The 18,308-nt window shown below is 50.1% G+C and overlaps 1 protein-coding gene across 5 annotated transcripts; it reads right to left on the bottom strand.

Annotated features, from left to right (window-relative positions):
* Nucleotides 1–1,044: 1,044 nt before the first annotated feature.
* SALL4 (spalt like transcription factor 4) lies at nt 1,045–15,653 on the bottom strand. Of its 5 annotated transcripts, none has more exons than XM_048963289.1 (4): nt 14,781–15,653; nt 4,715–7,240; nt 3,699–4,006; nt 1,045–2,974 (listed from the first exon to the last, which is right to left on the bottom strand). In XM_048963289.1, exons 1-4 carry the CDS (start codon nt 14,848–14,850, stop codon nt 2,552–2,554), a joined length of 3,327 nt encoding a protein of 1,108 aa, XP_048819246.1. In that variant the 5' UTR covers nt 14,851–15,653; the 3' UTR covers nt 1,045–2,551. The 5 variants fall into 5 exon arrangements, with proteins under 5 accessions (XP_048819246.1, XP_048819249.1, XP_048819251.1 ...); XM_048963292.1 differs by lacking the exon at nt 14,781–15,653 and adding an exon at nt 14,088–14,303; XM_048963294.1 differs by lacking the exon at nt 14,781–15,653 and adding an exon at nt 12,454–13,107.
* Between the last annotated feature and the right edge of the window lie 2,655 nt (nt 15,654–18,308).

Below are 18,308 nucleotides of genomic sequence, written 5' to 3' on the forward strand. Positions count from 1 at the left end.
CTTTTCTAGGTCAGTGATGAATGCGAGACAGAGTTGAGTGCACGGCCAGTGCTCACCCACAGCCCAGCACAGGATGGGACCCCCAGAGCTCAGCACCAGGGGCTGAGCACCACTGAAAGCACCAACCGTGTGCCATCACCCAGCTGCTATGAAAGCTCTCTGCCTCAACTGCTGTCTCACAAACACAGGCAGCCACTTCTTCTAATCCCAAATGTACCTACAACCACAAACTGCTGCAAACACAGTGCTTTTCATCAGGAGAACATCACAGACAGACATGTTGTTTATCCCTGCTCCGCTATCTCAGCCTCTCTGCCTTCCCATTGCTGCAGGCCCTTTCCACCTGGACCACGGCCACCCATGCTTTGCTCCAGCCTGCGCCCATCAGCCTCACCTGGGGAGCTGCTACCCAACTCACTGAGGGAGCCTCACCCCCTGAAGTCCCTGCTTACTTTTTGAAACACTTTGGACTAAAAGGGGAAGTCAAGAGAAATGTTTCTTTAGAATACAGCTAATATATTACAGACTTATCATTTTCTTAAAAATCAAGCCAATTTTCAAGTTAAAATTTAACATTTTTAGCCTTATGTCTTCACCTTCGCTTGAACAGTGAGCATGCTGCATTCACAACTGCAAAGAGGCCCCTGTTGAGTGAGCTAATAGCAAAGAGGAACAGGGAAGTCCTTCAGGTGAGAGGAGAGGCTGATGAGCAGAGACCACAGGCGTGCTGTGCTCACACTGCTCTCACATCAACACAGCTGGTTTGACTTCAGTGAACTTGTTCCTGCTTCACCAGAAAAACTTAAGCACTGTGTGTGAAAAAGCCATCCCAAAATTTATTCTCAAAATGCCAACAGAAACTCGTCAGTAGATACTCAAAACTACAGAGTTCTTACATAAAAGTCATACATTCACAATGCAGAAAACTTGACAACAGGGATGCCTTTTGCATGTTCCATGTAACAATATCCATCTTACAGTGTAAACAGGTACTGGTATGTTCTCACGTACAAGTCCAGCAGGAAAGGCACAACTCGGCATACAGAGATCATAAGCAAGAATCAGGTGCAACAACATTACACAAACTTTTGGTAATCTGTACTTTTGGAGCCTTCCACAACAGAGACTGGACTTGATTTCCTGTGGTCCCAAAGACTTCTTTCCATCGCTCAGTCCTTCTTTACCAAACGCTCAGTTTCCAGTCTGCTTTAGAGCCCACTACACACGGCTCCAGCAGACATCAGAGGAATAGTGAAAGGTCAGTCCAGTAAGTCTTCAGGTGCTTCCACTAATACATCAGGTTTTGGTTTCAGATAGTGCATGGAAGCATCTGCTTGAATCTCAGTTTATTACAGTGGTCATTAATAGAAAAATAGACACTACATCTACAAAAAGAAAAAAATGAGGTAGATAACTTAGAATCCAGATGACCATCCCAGCAACCTTCATACAATATGCACGGATCATTAATTACCATTTTGGCAGAATGCAACTTCACAGACCACCAAGAAACTTAATGACCAGAGTAGGAATGCCATCCAAAACCCAAAAAAAAAAACATTTAACCTAAGCATGAATACTTCATATTTAAATACAGGTTTACACAGACTGATCTTCTAAATTACTCAAATTAAAACAATAAAACTAAAAAAAAAAAAAAAAAAAGTCTCTTGCTAAGGAAACTAGTTCCCATGCCTAATTGCAACAGTCACCTGAGATTCCTTGCAGAGCTTTTAGACCTGACTTCCCAAGGCAAGTCTTCCCTTTCAAGAAAGAAAAAAGTATATACATACCCACCCACATTTGTTTTGGGCTCTTGGTACTGAAATAAAACATCTAGGAAAAACTGCACATCTTTGGAAGTAGGGGTTTTGGCACTATACGTGGAGGACTGTTCTAGTAGTACTATTAAATAAGCAGCAGTCAATGAAACAGAATTCCTTAGAAGCAGTGATTGAAGAAAAACAGCAACTTCCTTTCATAGAACTTCTGAGGCAAAAAGGAATTAAAAAAAAGTCATTTTTATCGCCATTATAGTAAAAAAAAAAAAAAGTACATTCAGAAATCACACAGAGCCAAAAATTCAAACAGAAAAACTACTTCTAAGAGGGCGGCAGACATTCTAGGATATTTACCCGCATTAACAGCTTTCATTTCTTATCAGCAAATACAAGCTTCTCCACCAACAGTAGGCTGTTTCCACTCTATTTAAAACCCCCAAGTATTTCACTCTAAATGAAGAGGTAAATAATCTAAACCTTTGGAATTTCAAGTTGTAGAAATTTCTGTAAGGCTGTACACATTAAAGTCACACATAAGAACTACTTTGCAAGACCCGCATCTTTCCAAATAAAAGGAAAACCTATTCTTTATTATTTACTATTTGCAAAGCAATACCATGATTGTACTCTGGGCAACGTAATCTTACAAAGACAACCATAAAATCATTTGCACGTCAATAGGAAAATAGGAGGCTGAAGTGGAATCTCTTAAAAATATATGTTTGTATATATATATTTGTTCTTTCTGCACGTCATCTTCACTAGAGCTCTTAGCTAACAGCAATTTTGTTCTCCTCCATGAAGTGAGGGAACTGATGTTTTGGCACGTTGTCTGCAGCAGCTCCGCCGGCCTTTTCCGTGTCAGAAGCAGCCCCAGACTGGGTCCCATCCGCTTTGGAAACCGTAGCAGTGTTTATTGCTGAAGCACCCGCAGCACTGCCCGGAAGGGTCGGTAAGCCGCCGCTCTGGATCACTGAGATCTCGTTGGTCTTCATTGCTATGCCATTGCTGAGTACCGCCGTGTACTGATTCCACACTGTGGGGTCAATGCTCACCGAAGGAGCCATGATATCCTTGGGAAACATTTCGGATACCTTCTTGGGGTCATTCCCCAGTAGAGCCATGGGGTTATCGATCGAAAGCCTCCTTCCCCGCCTGGCAGAATTATTCCACATGTGAGTTCCCACATGGACCTTTCCAGGAAGGGAAACAGAGGATCATTAATGCCACAATTCTTTTACGACAAACTCACATTCTGCTTTGCTTGCAACTAGAAGAAGCTATGAGTGCATTCACAGTCAGTGTGCCTTCAGGTAGGTGTTTAAGCCAGTTAGTTCTCGCCTGCCTTTATCCTCACCCTTCCACCTGCATGACAGTCACTCAGCAGCCTTTTGTAACTACGGCTCCTCAGCTTACTACTGGAGAGCTTGTAGCAGTGTGTTCTTACACTTATTTGGAATGACATCAGCATGGTTGCTCCCCTACCTTTCAAAAAAGAAAAGCCACATTATCTGCCACCAACAGACTGCACTGAAGCAGTACTACTCAATGCAAGATAAGAAAAAAGGCCTCGCCAAGCAATTTGGAAGAGATGTTACACCTAAGCTAAAATCTTCCGTGCCGCACACAAGGTGCTGCTGCTTCCCACAAGCGATTGCTCACAAATTGCACAGTTTAACGTCTTCCCTCCCCAAATGCATTTATGCAAGCAAACTGAACATTTCTCACAGGACTGCACCAAGGAGCTGCGAGTCCCCTGTAGGGCAAATGGACTAATCTGAAGACAAACAGACAGGAGTCAAAGCAACCATTTGAAGAGCCAAAAGAAAGCCCAAGCTGTTCCCAACAGCAATAGTTCTTCCCTCCTTGCTAAGGCCTTCCCCAGCAAAGGGGACCACAGTGCAGCAGGCAGCTTACCTTCAGGTTCCCTTTCGTTGTAAAGGCTCTCCCACAGATGGTGCAGGCAAATGGCTTTTCCCCTGTATGCGTCCGCTCGTGAATCTGCAGGGCGCTGGCGGAGGAGAAGTTCTTCCCACACGTAGTGCAGATGTGCTGTTTGGCTGGACGGCAGAACTTCGGTCGTGGCACCAGAAGAGGGGCAACACCAGGGGAGAGAGCTGGTGGGCCAATGAAATGGCCAGTGCTAATGGGACGTTCACTTGGTATTTCCATTTTTATGAGGGCTGGTGGGGCTCTAACAAAAGTAGCTGGAATACTATTTCGACCTTGAGAGAAAAAAGGAATATATATATATATGTATATATATACATATATACACACACACACACACACATATATGTATACACAGACATTTATCTACACACACCTGCACCCACAGTATTTATCCCACCTACACCTCCATTCAAGGAAAAGTCTGTCTGGGATACAGAAGTCCCCACCTTTAGAGATACATGCTTGCAGAGCCCTGTAGAGCCCTATGGTAGGGCTGTTACAAACAAACAAATCTTCTCATTCCTGTCTTTTCTAATGAACTTAAGACTTCAACATTCTCACTTCCTCACCAGATTTAGATAAACATCATTCTTGGTGCTAAAGAGCTCCAAAAAACCCCATAAAATGCTCCAGTGTTTTAATGCCACATTCTTGGGTTAAATGGTTTTCCACAGAATATCAACATGTATACTTTAAATAGCTACAGGGAAATATCAGGTATGTCCAGGAAACAGAGCAAGCGCACAGCCTCTGCTTATTTTAAGGGGCTGTGCTCCCCTTGCATGAGATGTCTTTTTTTTTTTTTTTTTTTTTAAGCCTTGAACTTTCTTTCTAAAATTTTGAGTCTGAGGCAGGAAAGCACGGTCAAAATGGAGAAGGGGGAACTGAACAGGTTTTTCCTCCTGTTTGTCCTGCTAGAAAAGGCTTTCTTCCATCCTACTCCCCCACCCCAATTTATTGCAGCATTTCACATTACTCACCATACTCTCCATTTGCAAAGTGTAGCCCAGGTTCTTCTTTAATGACTTTCCGACCAATGTTGCCATAAGTTAAATCCAAAGCAACGACCCCTTCCATCTCTCCAGCAGCACCCTCAGGGCCCTCTGATTTACTTCCCGTGCCTACATCTTCTTGGCTGGTGAAGCTCGGGGACTTTGACCTCACGCTCTCAGTTTGGCTGTTGGCAGGGGACAGAGCCTGCAGCGAGGTGGACTCGGAGGCAGCAGGACTTCGGCCATTCTGATAGTCTGGATCTCCAGCCACAGAAGACGAATCGTTCGTCATGCCATCACTTTCTGTAGAGCCATTGTCACTAGACTTCAAGCTGCTTTGCCGTTGCAGGTTCAGAGCAGAGTTGACAATCTTCATTTGATTCTCCAGTGCTGCAATGCCAGAGAAGCCAGCGGCTGCGGCCGGCAATTCTGACTGTGCATCGAATGGGGTAGAAGGTTTGGAGGAACTCCTGGGGCCATCCTGAGACTCCAGGTCCTCTTCCATCTCCATGCTTTCCATGCTCTCATCTGGGCGGCTGATGTCACCGTTCTTCTCAGCTGCAGCAGGATCCACTTCAGCACTGTCACAGGTATTTTCCGGCAGGGGTGTGTTAGGTATCTGTCCCCCCATATGCATGCGGATGTGCTGCTGCAACACAACCGCATTTGTGAACTTCTTCTGGCAGATAGGACACGAGTGTTGCATCTTCAGAGGAGTATTGGCCCGATGGACACCATAATGAGTTTTGAGATTCCCTTTGGTGGAGAAGGCACGGCCACAGATTTTACACTTGAACGGCCTCTCCCCGGTGTGGGTACGATAATGCATTTTGAGGGAGCTCTGGCAGCTCAGCACTCTGTGACAGATCAGACACTCGTTGGGGTCCGCAGTGGACTTATCGATGTTCTCAACCAGCTGCTGAAGCTTGGATGTTTCTGAGCCTTGCTCGTTCGACCCGGCCACGTGGAAGATGCTCACACTGCAGGCAGCTTGCGGAGAGCTCAAGCTCTGCTCCGTTCCTGATTCATGACCGACTGCCCCAGATGAGGAAGAGCCGCCTTCACTGTCTGGAGAAGGCCGAGAGGGCAGCTCTGCTGAGAAGGCGGCCGGCTCCTTGGTGCCCGTGAGGCTGGGGGCATTCGGAGGAGCGCTGGAGGCTGCAGAGGTAGGCAGGGTTGTCAGCAGGGGTTTGCTATCCACAATCAGGTTAGACTCATCCAGTGGCACAGACATCCCGTACGGGATCCCACTGCTTGTGGGAACATTGTCCAGGTGCTCAGGGACCGGGTAAGGGTTCATCTTGATGTGGGGGTATTTGTCTTTATGACGCTGAAAATGCACTTTAAGGTTTCCTTTGGTTGTGAAGCGGTTACCACAAATGTTACACTTGTAGGGTCTCTCCCCGGTGTGGGAGCGGAGGTGGATCTGCAGGGCGCTGTCGTTGCCGAAGACCTTGCCGCAGAATTTACACTTGTGTTTGAAGAACGGCTCCTCCGCATTCGATTTGCTTTCAGACACACAAATATTGGGAGGTTTCCCTTTCACCCTCTTTGAGGAATCTATGACAGAAGAAACGGCCGAAAGGGGATTCTGGAAGATGACGGAGTGGGAGGACTGAGGTAGCAAAGGATTCGGGAACCGAGAAATGGAGCCAGCAAAGGTTCTGCTCGCCTCTGGCTTCAGGGGGAAGGAGGAGGAGAGGCCGGCAGCCAGCGAGCCGGCGGCCGCAACACCAGTGTTAGCATGAGGTAGTTTGCCTTGCTTCAAGGATTCCAGCGATAGGCTCTGGCTCCCCGCCTTCTGCCCGATCAGCGCCACGGCGGCCGACAGCTGCTGGGACATGTGAGCACCCAGCGCCTTCAGCGGGTCGGCGGCAGCGGCTATGGAGGGGTGCAGGGCGTGAGGGGCCATCATGGCGATCTGGATGCGGATCTGCTCCGTCAGCTGGATCTGCTGGAGCTGCTGCTGCTGCAAGCACACGAGCTGCTCCAGGATCATTGGAATAGCGTTAAAGCTGGCGGCTGAAGAAGCGATGGCGTCGGTGGTACGCTGGTTCACAGCCACTTTAGTGCCACGTATCGTCTGCAAAGTCACGTTAGTGTTTGGTACTTTGGATTTTGGTAGATAGCTCAGCCCAGGAGTGGCGGGTGCAGCCGGGGGCTCTATTTTGAGGTACATCCCTCCTACCGATTCCGCGTCGATTTTTCCTTCTCTCTTTTCCGCAGAACCAGCGCAGCCCTTCGCCTGAGTGTCCTTGCGTGCCCTGCTATCCCCTCGGTCACTCGAGAAGCTCCCGACAGCAGCTTCAGAGAAGCCTTCAGGAGGGACTGCTCCCTCGCTGTCATTCATGATTAGGACAGGCGGATTTTTAGTGCAATTTTTCTTATGCTCAAGGAATTCAGAGAGATCGAAGAATTCTGCACAGCATTTCTCACAGATCTTTGTCTCCTCTGTTCGGCACCTTTTGGAGCTCATTTCGCCATCTCCATCACCTGGGACGTCTCGTGGACTCCCTTGAAACAAAGAAGTCACATTGTTAATTGCTGGATTTAGACTGGCCCCACCAGAACTGCAAGCCAAAGACACAGGATGTTCTGAGAGTCCCACAGTCCAGTTTGCGGATTGAAATCCTACTCCTTTGCCACGAGCGCACTGGCAATGTTAAGAAATTACACATCTCAGTTCTGTTTTCCATAAAACCAAAACAGAGGAAGTCTCATGAGGCTTGACAGAAGTTTATCGCAAATCCCTTCATACAGATAGAAATGGAACAGAACAAGCCAGCTAGTCCCTGCAAAATGGCTTGGAGTATGACCCAGGTGAGAAAAAACAGGCACCCTAACAGAGGAAAAACCTGATTACTGTAAGCTAACTTTGTGTTCAGTTGTTTTTGTTCATTTGAACTTCAAAATTCTTAGTTAATGGCCTCACAGAAATTGTTAGCACAAAGTTCAGAGCAGTTCATTCTTCACTGTACACCAATACAGTAAATGACATTCATCCCTCCATTATGGAGGTAATTACTACCTAAGAGGGCTGACAGAAGCAAAATTAACTCTAATATTAGCTCTGAAATATTTCAGAAGCAAACTCACATGAAAAGGCCTCTAGAAAGTCACAGCAATAACAAGACAACAATTAACTCACAAGAACCCCAGAGGCAGAAATGAACCTACACTGATGCTGACAACTACTGGAATGCCGAGCTGTAGCCCTGCTTGTGACACACATGAAGTTTCAGACCCAGTGAGGATGCAGTGCTTAGCTGCACCTGTAAATTATTCCTTCTTTCACTAAAAGAAGACAAAACCCGCAGGTCCACCCCTGCCCTCCACCTGCTGCCACCCCACAAACCAAGCACTATTTGCAAGAGGACACATACAAAATATGACTCAGGGAAGTACCAGAATGGGAAGAGAGGTTGAGAAATTCTAAACCAAAACAGGATGTTTTTGCTCAACCCAACCATCCTTCAAGCACCAAGCTCCTGCCAGCTCAAGGTGGGTGAGCATGCAGGAGATGAAGCTCCAGGCCCCTGTACTGCAGTGAGGAGGATGGGCACAGCTCTGGACAGCCCAGCACCACACAGCATCCTGCAACCTGCAGTAAGCGCTCCCAGCCTTATGGGTGCCAGGGTACAACAAGCAAGTCCCCCACTCGCCTCCCACACGCAGCAGGGGCACGTTGCAAGTCCCACCACCACAACATCTGAATCAAAAGTCCCCTTGGATTCAGGTCCCACATCTCCAGTGCTTCACCCCAGGGCTGAGCTCCGATTCCACAATACCAACCCACACTGTCCTGAAATGGAACCAAGCACTCTGCAAGCACCAGAGCGATCTGTGGCTTTCATTTTAAAGGTGTAACTGAACCACACATCCGATACGTGTATATCCTGTACATGGCAGGGTGGAGGTGTCTGGGCAGCAGCCCCAGCACGTTCACCATCTGCTCTGGGGCAGCGTAAGAGCTCTGTGGGGGGTGATATTGTAAACCTTGACATTTGTCCAGGTAAAACAGTATTATATATACATATATATTCAACTAATCAAAACTTTAACTGCTTAACGTGTTCAGTGATGGAAATACACATGAAAGCTTTTTTAAAAAACTAGTTCAACTCCAGCCTCTGTGCATTGGAGACCTGCTGTACTGCAGTCTGCGGTACAAATCTGGGCACACACAATTCTACTAAACACACTTCAGGTTACATTTCAAAACGAGGTGTTCTTAGCTGTGATCAACATGGTTTCAAATCCTCATATCTAAACAGCAAGACAGGGAGAATGACACATTTTTTTTCACCCCTCCCCCCCAAACAACTTTCACAAATGAAGGAAATGAAAAAACAAAAATAAGAGTTTTGTTGACATACCTCCCACTGCAAGCGAGAAACTGATGTGTCTAAATTCAATTTAACTGCGAAAAAACAAATCTGGTCTGTAGAGTGCTTAAGTAGAAGAAGTACATGATGCAGAACTCGGTCAATAATTAGTGTCAGCTGAGGTCAAGAATGGATGTCTTCCAGCTCCCATGTCTGGGACAGTCCGAGCAGTTTCAATGGAAAAGAAAGCACTCAACAGTGGAAGAAGTGCCTTCTCTAACTGTGCTGCACAGACTCTGGGTTTTTCCTTGACTACATGAGTAACTATTCCCACCCAACAGGTACTTCACAGAACCACAGCCGTAAACATCAAAACCTCTTTTCCAAGTCCTTTAGTATTTGGAGCTTTATCTTCCCCTGAGTTGCAAAATACCCCCAGGTTTTGCTTCAGGAAGAGCAACACTTTCTGCCCACGTCTCCTGTGAGCACACACACATCACACCACTGAGTTTGCGTCTCCATGGAGGCCTCATGAAATGCTTCAGGTGGAGCAGAGATGCCCGCACAACAGACTATAGCCCACCCCAAGGAGGTGCTCCAGCATAATCGTGTCTAGACAAGTTCTCAAGCTACTTCCAAGCATACCATCATAACTCCGTCCCATTGACAGCTCCTTCTTCTTTTGCCACCAATAAGACTGTGCTATATCCAAAGACTGTCATTCCCCTCCAGCTCCAACAAAATCCACATCCCCCATTTCCAGAACTCTGAGGAGTTCCAGAAGAGACTTTTCTGGTCTCACACACCCCTGCCACTGCTCAGATGGAGCAGCAGATCCCCAGGCCCAGGAGCAGCAGGTGGGGCTGCCCCGTGCAGCTGCCAGCACTGCTACCATCACATTTTGGTTGCCAGTTCCCCCATCAGCAAGGCACTAGCTGAGCACTCCAAATGAACTGAATTCCCAGCTTGCATTGCCCTGCTGTATGACACAGAAGGGAAAGAAAGGCATAACGCTTCCCTACAACTCAGGGAAATGAAGTACAGCGCTTAATTTATCTCAAAACACTTCGTTGGTGGTGGTTTAGAAGATACACAGCAGGAATACGGCGCTCAGTCACCCCACAGCAGCTGGGACACAGAGGAGCACTCCAACACCCCACTGACACCAACACCACACCTGCACCCAGCTGAGCCCCAGCTCTGAGCACTTCCCGAGCAGCCCAAGCCAGCCACAGCACTCTGCTCTGCCCTCTCCAAAGGCTTCTCAGGAGCAGGGCTTCTCCTGGCCTTGGTGCTGTGGGTTTTGGTTTGGTTTTTTTTTTTGTTGTTGTTTCTTTTTTAAATCTCCCCACCCCCGAAATTCAGGAATGTTATCTCCCAGCATCTAGTTATCCAATAAGTTAGAAGAATGCAGTAAACCCAGCAGGGGGGTTAGATTGAATCACTGGCAAATGGATGGAAAAAATCCACTATTGTGTAGGACAAGGCGGTCATCGACAAGAAGGGCTGATAAAATCCACACTGCTCGAATTAAGGGAGGTGGTTTTTTGAGAGAGAAAGAGCCAGTAAAAGAGGAGAGAAGTAAATCTTATCTGGTTTGATTTCATTCCAAGCAGGGCGCTGCTGGCCCTCTGCTCAGCTCAGCAATTAGCAGCCTCCTTTTTTTTCAACTGTGAGAAAGTTTTCTTGGATGTGATTTAGAAGGAATCGCTCAGGGCTAAAACTGTTTTCTTTATCCTCCTTTGGGCAGTTTAATGCCTTCGGTGAGCACTTTTCCCTCTGACCAGGTATGATCAGCTTCTAATACTGGAACATGATTTCGGCTGCGGACACACGTGCCCGTTTCCTGCAGGCTGGGAGCAGTCAGCCTTGAGGTGCCCTCTGTGCCCCCCAGCACTGCCCTGCTGCCCCTCACGCCTCCAGCTGACAAGTCTGGCCACTTCCAGAACTGTCTGAACTTTCCCCTCTGCCCTAATGCAAAATAACACCTTTTTTTTTTTTAATATATTTATAGTTAAAAAGTTTTTAAAAAAAGTCATTCATTTGAGTACGCCAAGCCTTGGACTGACTTCTTACAGGAGTAATTCCAAAGGCCTCTGTGCTTTCTCTGCCGAATTTATCTGCAGCATTTGTTATCCAAGCCATCCACGTGTTACCCCGACTGCAACTCCTCGTGCTTTCAGGTTTCCTCAAGGCCTTTTTCTAAACCATCTGACCACCTAACTATCTAACGACTTGCTTTTTGGTCGTCTCTCTACCAAAGAGAAAGATCCGCCCAAGGTCACCGCGAGCCACGGCAACACCGCACCCGAGGGGCAAAGCAGCGTTCAGCCGCACGTGGAAGAAGAAAAAAGTTCGCAGGTCTCGAACCCAGCACACCGCTCACAGCCCCCCCTCTCCCCCAGAGAGGCCCGGAGCCCCGCTCCCGCCCCAGCAGCCTCCGGAGGTCGTTCCGAAGTGCTTTACAGCCCGGACCCGCCGCAGTGCCCCCCGCCCGCGGTTATCCGCGCCGCGCGGAGCCCGGCAGACAGCGGAGGGCTCTCACGGCCCGCGGGGTGGGGGGAGCGGGGCCCGCGAACCCACGGGCCACCCATGCACTGGTATTACTTTTCTTATTATTATTATTTAAAGCAAAGGGGCTCCCCCCGTCCTGCTACAAAGCAAAAGTGCTGTAACAAAAATAGAGCTTTCCCCCCCGCACGAGCAGCCCGGCCCGGCCCTACCTGCTCTGCGCGGAGCTCCGCGGTGCGCTCCTCCCGCTGCTGTGAGCGCGGCGGCCCCGGACCGCACTTAACACGAGTACAGTGTTTAAGACCGAGCTAAACGGCACAAACCCCGCTGCCAAGGTCAATTGCATGAGAGTCCTAATTGTAAGCCTGACATCAACTTACCACCCACAGCAAGCGGGAGGAGGCAAAGGTTAGAGCAGCAGCTCTGTCAAAACGTCACATGCCGCCGAGCCCAGCGAAGGGCTCCATCACTACAACCAATATAATGTTTCACTTACGTAAAAGGAAAAACAAGCGGGCATCGCCCAGCCCCGGGCCCCTCCGGCCGCGCAGCCCCGGCGTCCCAGCCTCTCCCACCCCCCTCCCCGCTCTGCGCCCATTTCGGACGAATCCAAACGAATAATAATAAAACCCACCGCTACCAAACTCGTCACTTTCCTCGTCGAACACCTCGCCAACATCAGCACAACTCCACGCACAGAGCGCGGGACTGAAGAAACGAAGTCCAGAACCACCCCGAGAAAAGCTGCAGTTTGATACTGTATTTTTAAGAATAAATCAGATGGTTTTTTATATATATATTTTTAGTGGCGGCTACGGGGCACAATGGCCATTTTCATCCCCTTTGTGGAAATGCTAATTTCTCTCTATCGCATGATCCCCCGATGCCCACCTGCTGATTTTTTGACCTGTTAATTGATCACCGCGTTGGCCGCGCCGCAGCTTAACGCGCCGCATTGTTCGCAGAGGTGGGTCCGCATCGCTTCGGGAAACAAAACACAAAAAAAAAGGGCATTTGCAAACTAGGAGATAAGGGCTTGATTTTATTATTTCGATTATGTATATACTGTCGATAACGTCCCAGCCAAATCCCTGCGGTATTTCCACTTTGTTACGTGCCCTCAGCACTCCGACACACCTGAAGCGGGGAATACGGGTACCGCTTAAGAGATCAGACACTCGGAACCCACGTGTTTTAATTTGGGAAGGCACGGAGCTCCCGCAGAGCTCGGGGCCGCGCCGCCGGGACGTGTCCCGACCGAGGCCAGCCCGAGGGGTCCCGGCAGAGCGCGGCCGCGGGGCGGCGCCCGGCAGCTCCATCCCGGCTCCATCCCGGCGGCGCTCCGGTGCCTCCGCTCCGACCCACAAAGGCGGCCCCGGCCCCATCCCGGCGGGAGCAAAACCCCCCGGAGGGGTGCGAACTTCGCCAGGTTCCCCCTGGCCCGTGCTGCTCCGGCTCTCATGGGGGGCGGAGGGTTTCATAGAGGGATATGTAAAAAGAAGGGCGAGGAAAAAAGAAAAGGGGAAAGAAAAAAAAAAAAAAAAAAAAAAAAAGGTCGACCAACACAAAAGCAGCTGCCCATTGCCCCAAGTGCGCGGTGCGGAGCGATCCTCCCCTCGCACACCTCCCCCGCCCCGATGGGCCGCATCAGGAGTTATTAACCCTTTTGTTTCAGCGCAGCCCCGGAGGTGGCTTTCCAGCAGCGGGCAGAGATTTACATGTGGAAACATCACCTCCATCCCCCAACCTAACCATATGCACAAAGGAAAACAGTCATGCATTAAACATGGGATTTATTGCCTTCTGGCCAGCTTGCCGATTCTTAAGTCACCATTAACCGGACCCAACAATTGCACATTTCGACTCAAAGAAGAGAGAAGGGGGAGGAGGAAAAAAATTAAGAGCCCTAACCTCCTGCGGTTTGGGAATCAACAGCTCCCGTAACGTGCATTGGTATCGATCAATTCCAGGACTGGAATCCTCCCTCACCTCCCCCCTCCCCCCCCCCCCCCCCCCCCCCCGAAAAGCAGCCCTTTGGGAAGGCAAAGAATCCCCCAAAGCTTTAGAGCTGACCTACAGAAGTGCTTGACCACAACACCCACAGTTCTAAGGAAGCGGCCGGGGCCGCTCCGGCAGTTCTTCCCGCACCGCTACGGACCCCGGGGCCACCGCCGCCTCTCCGGGAGCTGCCCCCGCTCCTCCGTACTGCCCGGGGTGCGGAGAGCGGGGAGAGCCTGCAACGCAGAGGAGCCCCGCGGGGAGATGCGGCTCCGCCGGGGGAAGCCAGGCACGGAGACAGCCCCGAGCTTTTCTCTCTCCTGCGGGGAAACGCCGGCAAACAGCCACTTCTCTGCACGCCCACCCAGGGCTCTGGGCTAATTGAAGTTCAAATATATCCTTTCCTCTTCCCTTCGCAAGGCAAAGAGCTGCGAGCTCACCGAAAAGGAGGCAGAGTGATTTGCGGGAGAGAAATCCCCCGCACCACCCAAATACAAAGCGCTCCCGCACACCCCGCGTTAGCTCACCGGAGTTATTTTAGGAAGTCGGAAATCAAAGATGGCTGGAGGTCAAGCTACAAAAGGTCCAGGGCGATTGTGATCTCCAACAAAAATAGTCCGAGCGCTTCCCCCCCCCCCCCCCCACCTCTTTTTTCTCCTTTTAAAAGCCCCACAAAGTCTTCATCTAACTACCGAGAAATAGGCAAATCGGGCAACCGAACGAGTTATTTCCTACCCCCGAGAAGATGGTTCACAATTCCTTTCGTCCCCCCCCCCCCTCCCCCCTCCCGTCCCCCCCCACCCAAAATCCTTTCCGCCCCAGGGAAGGTTTGGGGGTCCCCTCCCACGGGGCCGCACCCTGAGCGCACGGGGCCGCCGCACCCCGCGCCCCCCAGTCGGGATCCGGCGCTGCTCCGCGGGACGGGGGGGGGGAAGCGGGGCACCGGAGGCCGCCACGGCGAGGGCCCCTGGGGCCGTGCTGCGGGCAGCACCAACCCGCAACACCCCCGTGCGGGCAGCCCCGTGGAGCAACTCCGCGGTGGGCCCCCGAAGGGGAGCGGAGCGCCCCCAGAAAGCCAGCGGGGAACAGGGGTCGGAGCCCGACGGGGGAAGGAGCAGAGGGCGAAGCACGAGGGTGAAGAAAAGCCCCCCCCCCCGAGATCGCCCCGTTGCCTCCGCCGCGCATCAGCCGGGCTGCAAAGCACCGCGGCCCCCCCTTACCACTTGCAGCATCTGGGGGCTGCTCCTCGGAGTTGATGTGCTGGGGCTTCGCCTGCTTCCGTCGCGACATGGTGCACCAGCATCGGGAGCAAAATAGTAGCAATTATTTTCCTCTTCACAACAAATTCCTAGAGTTGGGAAATTACCCCCATTGGGCGGAATGCGCATGTCAGAGTAATTATGATTATCAATAATGCATTGCGATTTATCATGGGTCCCTGACAGCTGATTGGCCTGAGTCCAAGGGCTCACAGATTATTCAAATAAGGTCCATTGATCAGGGCGCACCGGGGCACGCTGGGCGATGTAGTCCCGGCTCGGCCCCGCGCGGCGACAAAGGCGGTGCGGCCCGGGGGGGGAGCAGATCCCGCTCGGGGAGTAAACAAACACGCGGCCGCCAGGGCCGATGGCTTCCTTATCTCACCTGCGCTTTTTATATTGCACTTCTGAGATTTTTTTTTTTTTTTTTAACCTGCCTAAAGAAAGCAAGCAAACAGAAGCAAAGGACAATACTAATTTCCCTCTTGTCGTTAGATAAGGTGGAAACGAGATTGTCCGAAGCGGGGTCTGCTGGTGCTGCAGCACGTTGAGGGGCTTTACGAGCGGATCCAGACGGCGTGTAATTACGCTTGGCGTTGCTTCATTTGTTTAAAGCCTTCTTTTAAGTCTCACTTTCTGGGAAGCGACAAAATCGGGCCAGTCGCGTTTTTTTTTAAAAACAAACAAACAAACAAACAAAAACCCAACACGTTGCACGCGTGAAGGATTCATGTGAAAATCTCGAAGCAAGAACGATGGCGCGCACCACGTTAATTGCGTCAGTGCAGAGCGGAATCCGTTTCATATTTTCCCTCCTGTTTGATCACACGTGAAAAAAACGCATCACCGTTACCCCCTCCCCCCTTCACCCCCCCCCCCAGCCCCAACCGGGTCACCGCCCCGCCGCCGGCCGCTCCGCCCGCCCCCAGCGCAGCAGCGGAGCCCACCGGGATACGGGGACGGGCGTGCGGCTCCGGGACGGTTTGGAAGAGCGAGCTGCAAAACGGGCGTGGGAGTCCTGAGCTCCTCTGCTTTCGTGCTGAATCCCTTCCAGGGACTGTGAAAAAATGGAGCAGGGTGACGAGGCACCGGGGAGTGTTTGATTTGGCCGAGGGGTGATTGAATCATAGAGTGGCCTGGGTTGAAAAGGCCCACAGCGATCAATCGGTTCCACCCCCTGTTGTGTGCAGGGTCGCCAACCACCAGAGCAGGCTGCCCAGAGCCACATCCAGCCTGGCCTCGAATGCCTCCAGCGATGGGATTGCATTTATTTGGGTTCAGAAGATGGAGGTTTGGTCTGTTGGACCCCATGTTTGCTTACCATTGTGCCCCTCAGCAAACTGCTTGCCAGGGTCTGTGCCTCAGTTTCCCACTTGTAAAATGAGGACAGCATTTCCCCAGCTGCGAAGCTGCGGGACTGCAGACATGAATCCATAGAGCTGTGGGTGGAGGGGGTGGGGGGATGACTCAGGAGGGTGATTTAGAGAGAAAAAGCCAAATCTTGCTAAAAGGTGGGGGGAGGAAACAATGGTAGATGACTGGGCCGTGCTGTTGCCACAGCCCATTGCACAATGCCACAGTCTCCTTTTACTGGTGACTTTTTCAGCATTTTTATCAGCAAAATTTGGGATCTGTACCATTATTTTAAAGTTTGAGCTGTGGACGCAGCCATGTCAGGTGCCCATAGGACTGCAGGACTGACTGCTTTGTGGGTTGTGTGGGCCAGCCATGAAAGGACCTCAGCACTGCAGACCCGGGGGAGCCATGCACCGTGATCTTGTTGGCTGTATGTTCTCTTGGAGTTTTGTTTTCCTTTTGTAGTGTCTCCTGAGGGGTTTTATTTAGGGAAGGATAATACAAATCTTAGAGAAAACGCGGTGGAGCAGAAGGTATCACCTTCCTCCTTGGGCAGCTGTTGGAGGTTGGGGAACAAATTCTGTTTTTCACACCACTTTTCTTGCCCTTTCCTCAGTCCACAAATATCACAAATATCACTGCCTCACAAAGCCCTCCTCTTGGTGGGGTATGCTTAACACGCAGGAGAAACTCTATTTAGTCATATGGAATAGCACAGATTAACAGGTATTTAAAATCATTTTTATCTGGTGTTACTCCACCCTCATGCTCCCCGAAGAACTCTCTGTATCTGTTTGTTTAGCCAGCAGTTTGAAATGCTCTTTGTCTCCAAAGTGTGTCCTGGGGAAATAGACTGTTAAACGAGATTGATAGCAATTGATCCACAGATAGGTATTTACATTGATGAATTTTCTCCTTTTACACTTGATATGTTCAGAATAACCAACAGATTTTCATTTATTACACATAATGCTGCCAGCCCACACCAGTCTATTTATTAAATACAGCGCTTTAGATATTATGCTGAGAGCCAGACAGCCCTGTACAGTAGATCCATATTTAAAATGGGGATCTCACATGGAGCATTTGTACTGAATTTGAAAGAATATATTATATGAAATCAATGGAAGTTTTGGTATTGATTTCAGAGGACGGGGGTTTCAGTCGGTACGGCTCTATCAGTGAGAGAACCAAAGGGGAGTTGGGAAGCATTAAATTAAGGAAGAAAAAAACAAGATGCTGTATTAGGGGATGGGAAGGCAGCAAGAGAAAGAGAGAGCACAACGGGCTGGGAAATACGGGCAGAGGAGAAAGGTGCCCAAAAAACTGCCCAGAAGCTGTTCCCTTTGTGATTGTGAATAGGCAGAGCTGAATGATTGCGTCGTGTGCAGAAGGCTCGGCTTCAGCCCGGTCCTATGGATTAACATGATTTCAGCTTCTGGACTTGAGAAATAGCAGGCTTCCTTTTCTGCCTTGACGTTTATTTATTTTTTTAGGAACAGTCTGGAAGGACAACCTCCTGCCAGCCCCACCAGCGCTGGGCATCCCTGGTGACGGTGCCCTGCCAGCACTGTGCAGCCCCATGCTGGGGCCATGAATGGCAGCTCGCAGTGCTGTGCTGTGTGAGCCCTGCACCCACTGCACCCTCACAGCAGCACTCTGCTCTGCTGCTCAGCAGGTCCCTCTGTGCAGGAGTGTCACTGCCAAATGAGTGGGGCTGTGGTTGTCGCTTTGTCACATTCCCAATAACCATGCTCCACCAGCTGGGATTTCTGTGAAGAGATTACATTATTTTGCGTTTTTGAAGCAGTATCTGAGCATCATCAACTGTGGGGCTGAGGAGAGGATGAGTTTGGAGGTGGCACTATCTTCACACCTCCGTCGAAGTGTGGGAAGGTGAAGGAGAAAGAAGCTGTTGGGGCTGTAAGAAGTACCCACTGGGGTTCCCTCCTTCTTCATCCCATACACAGCCTGTCCCACTCAGGTTGACCGCACTGCCATTCCTAAGACGCTTTACAATACTACAGAAATACCACCTTCTTAACGTTAGCACTCCTGATGGGGCACCAATCCCTGTGCGTTCCGTGCCATCACAAGCAGAATGTATTTTGCCACAGATGCCTCTAACTGAAG

This window comes from Lagopus muta, chromosome 16 (assembly GCF_023343835.1).
Source record: "Lagopus muta isolate bLagMut1 chromosome 16, bLagMut1 primary, whole genome shotgun sequence".
In the NCBI taxonomy this organism is placed as follows: domain Eukaryota; kingdom Metazoa; phylum Chordata; class Aves; order Galliformes; family Phasianidae; genus Lagopus; species Lagopus muta.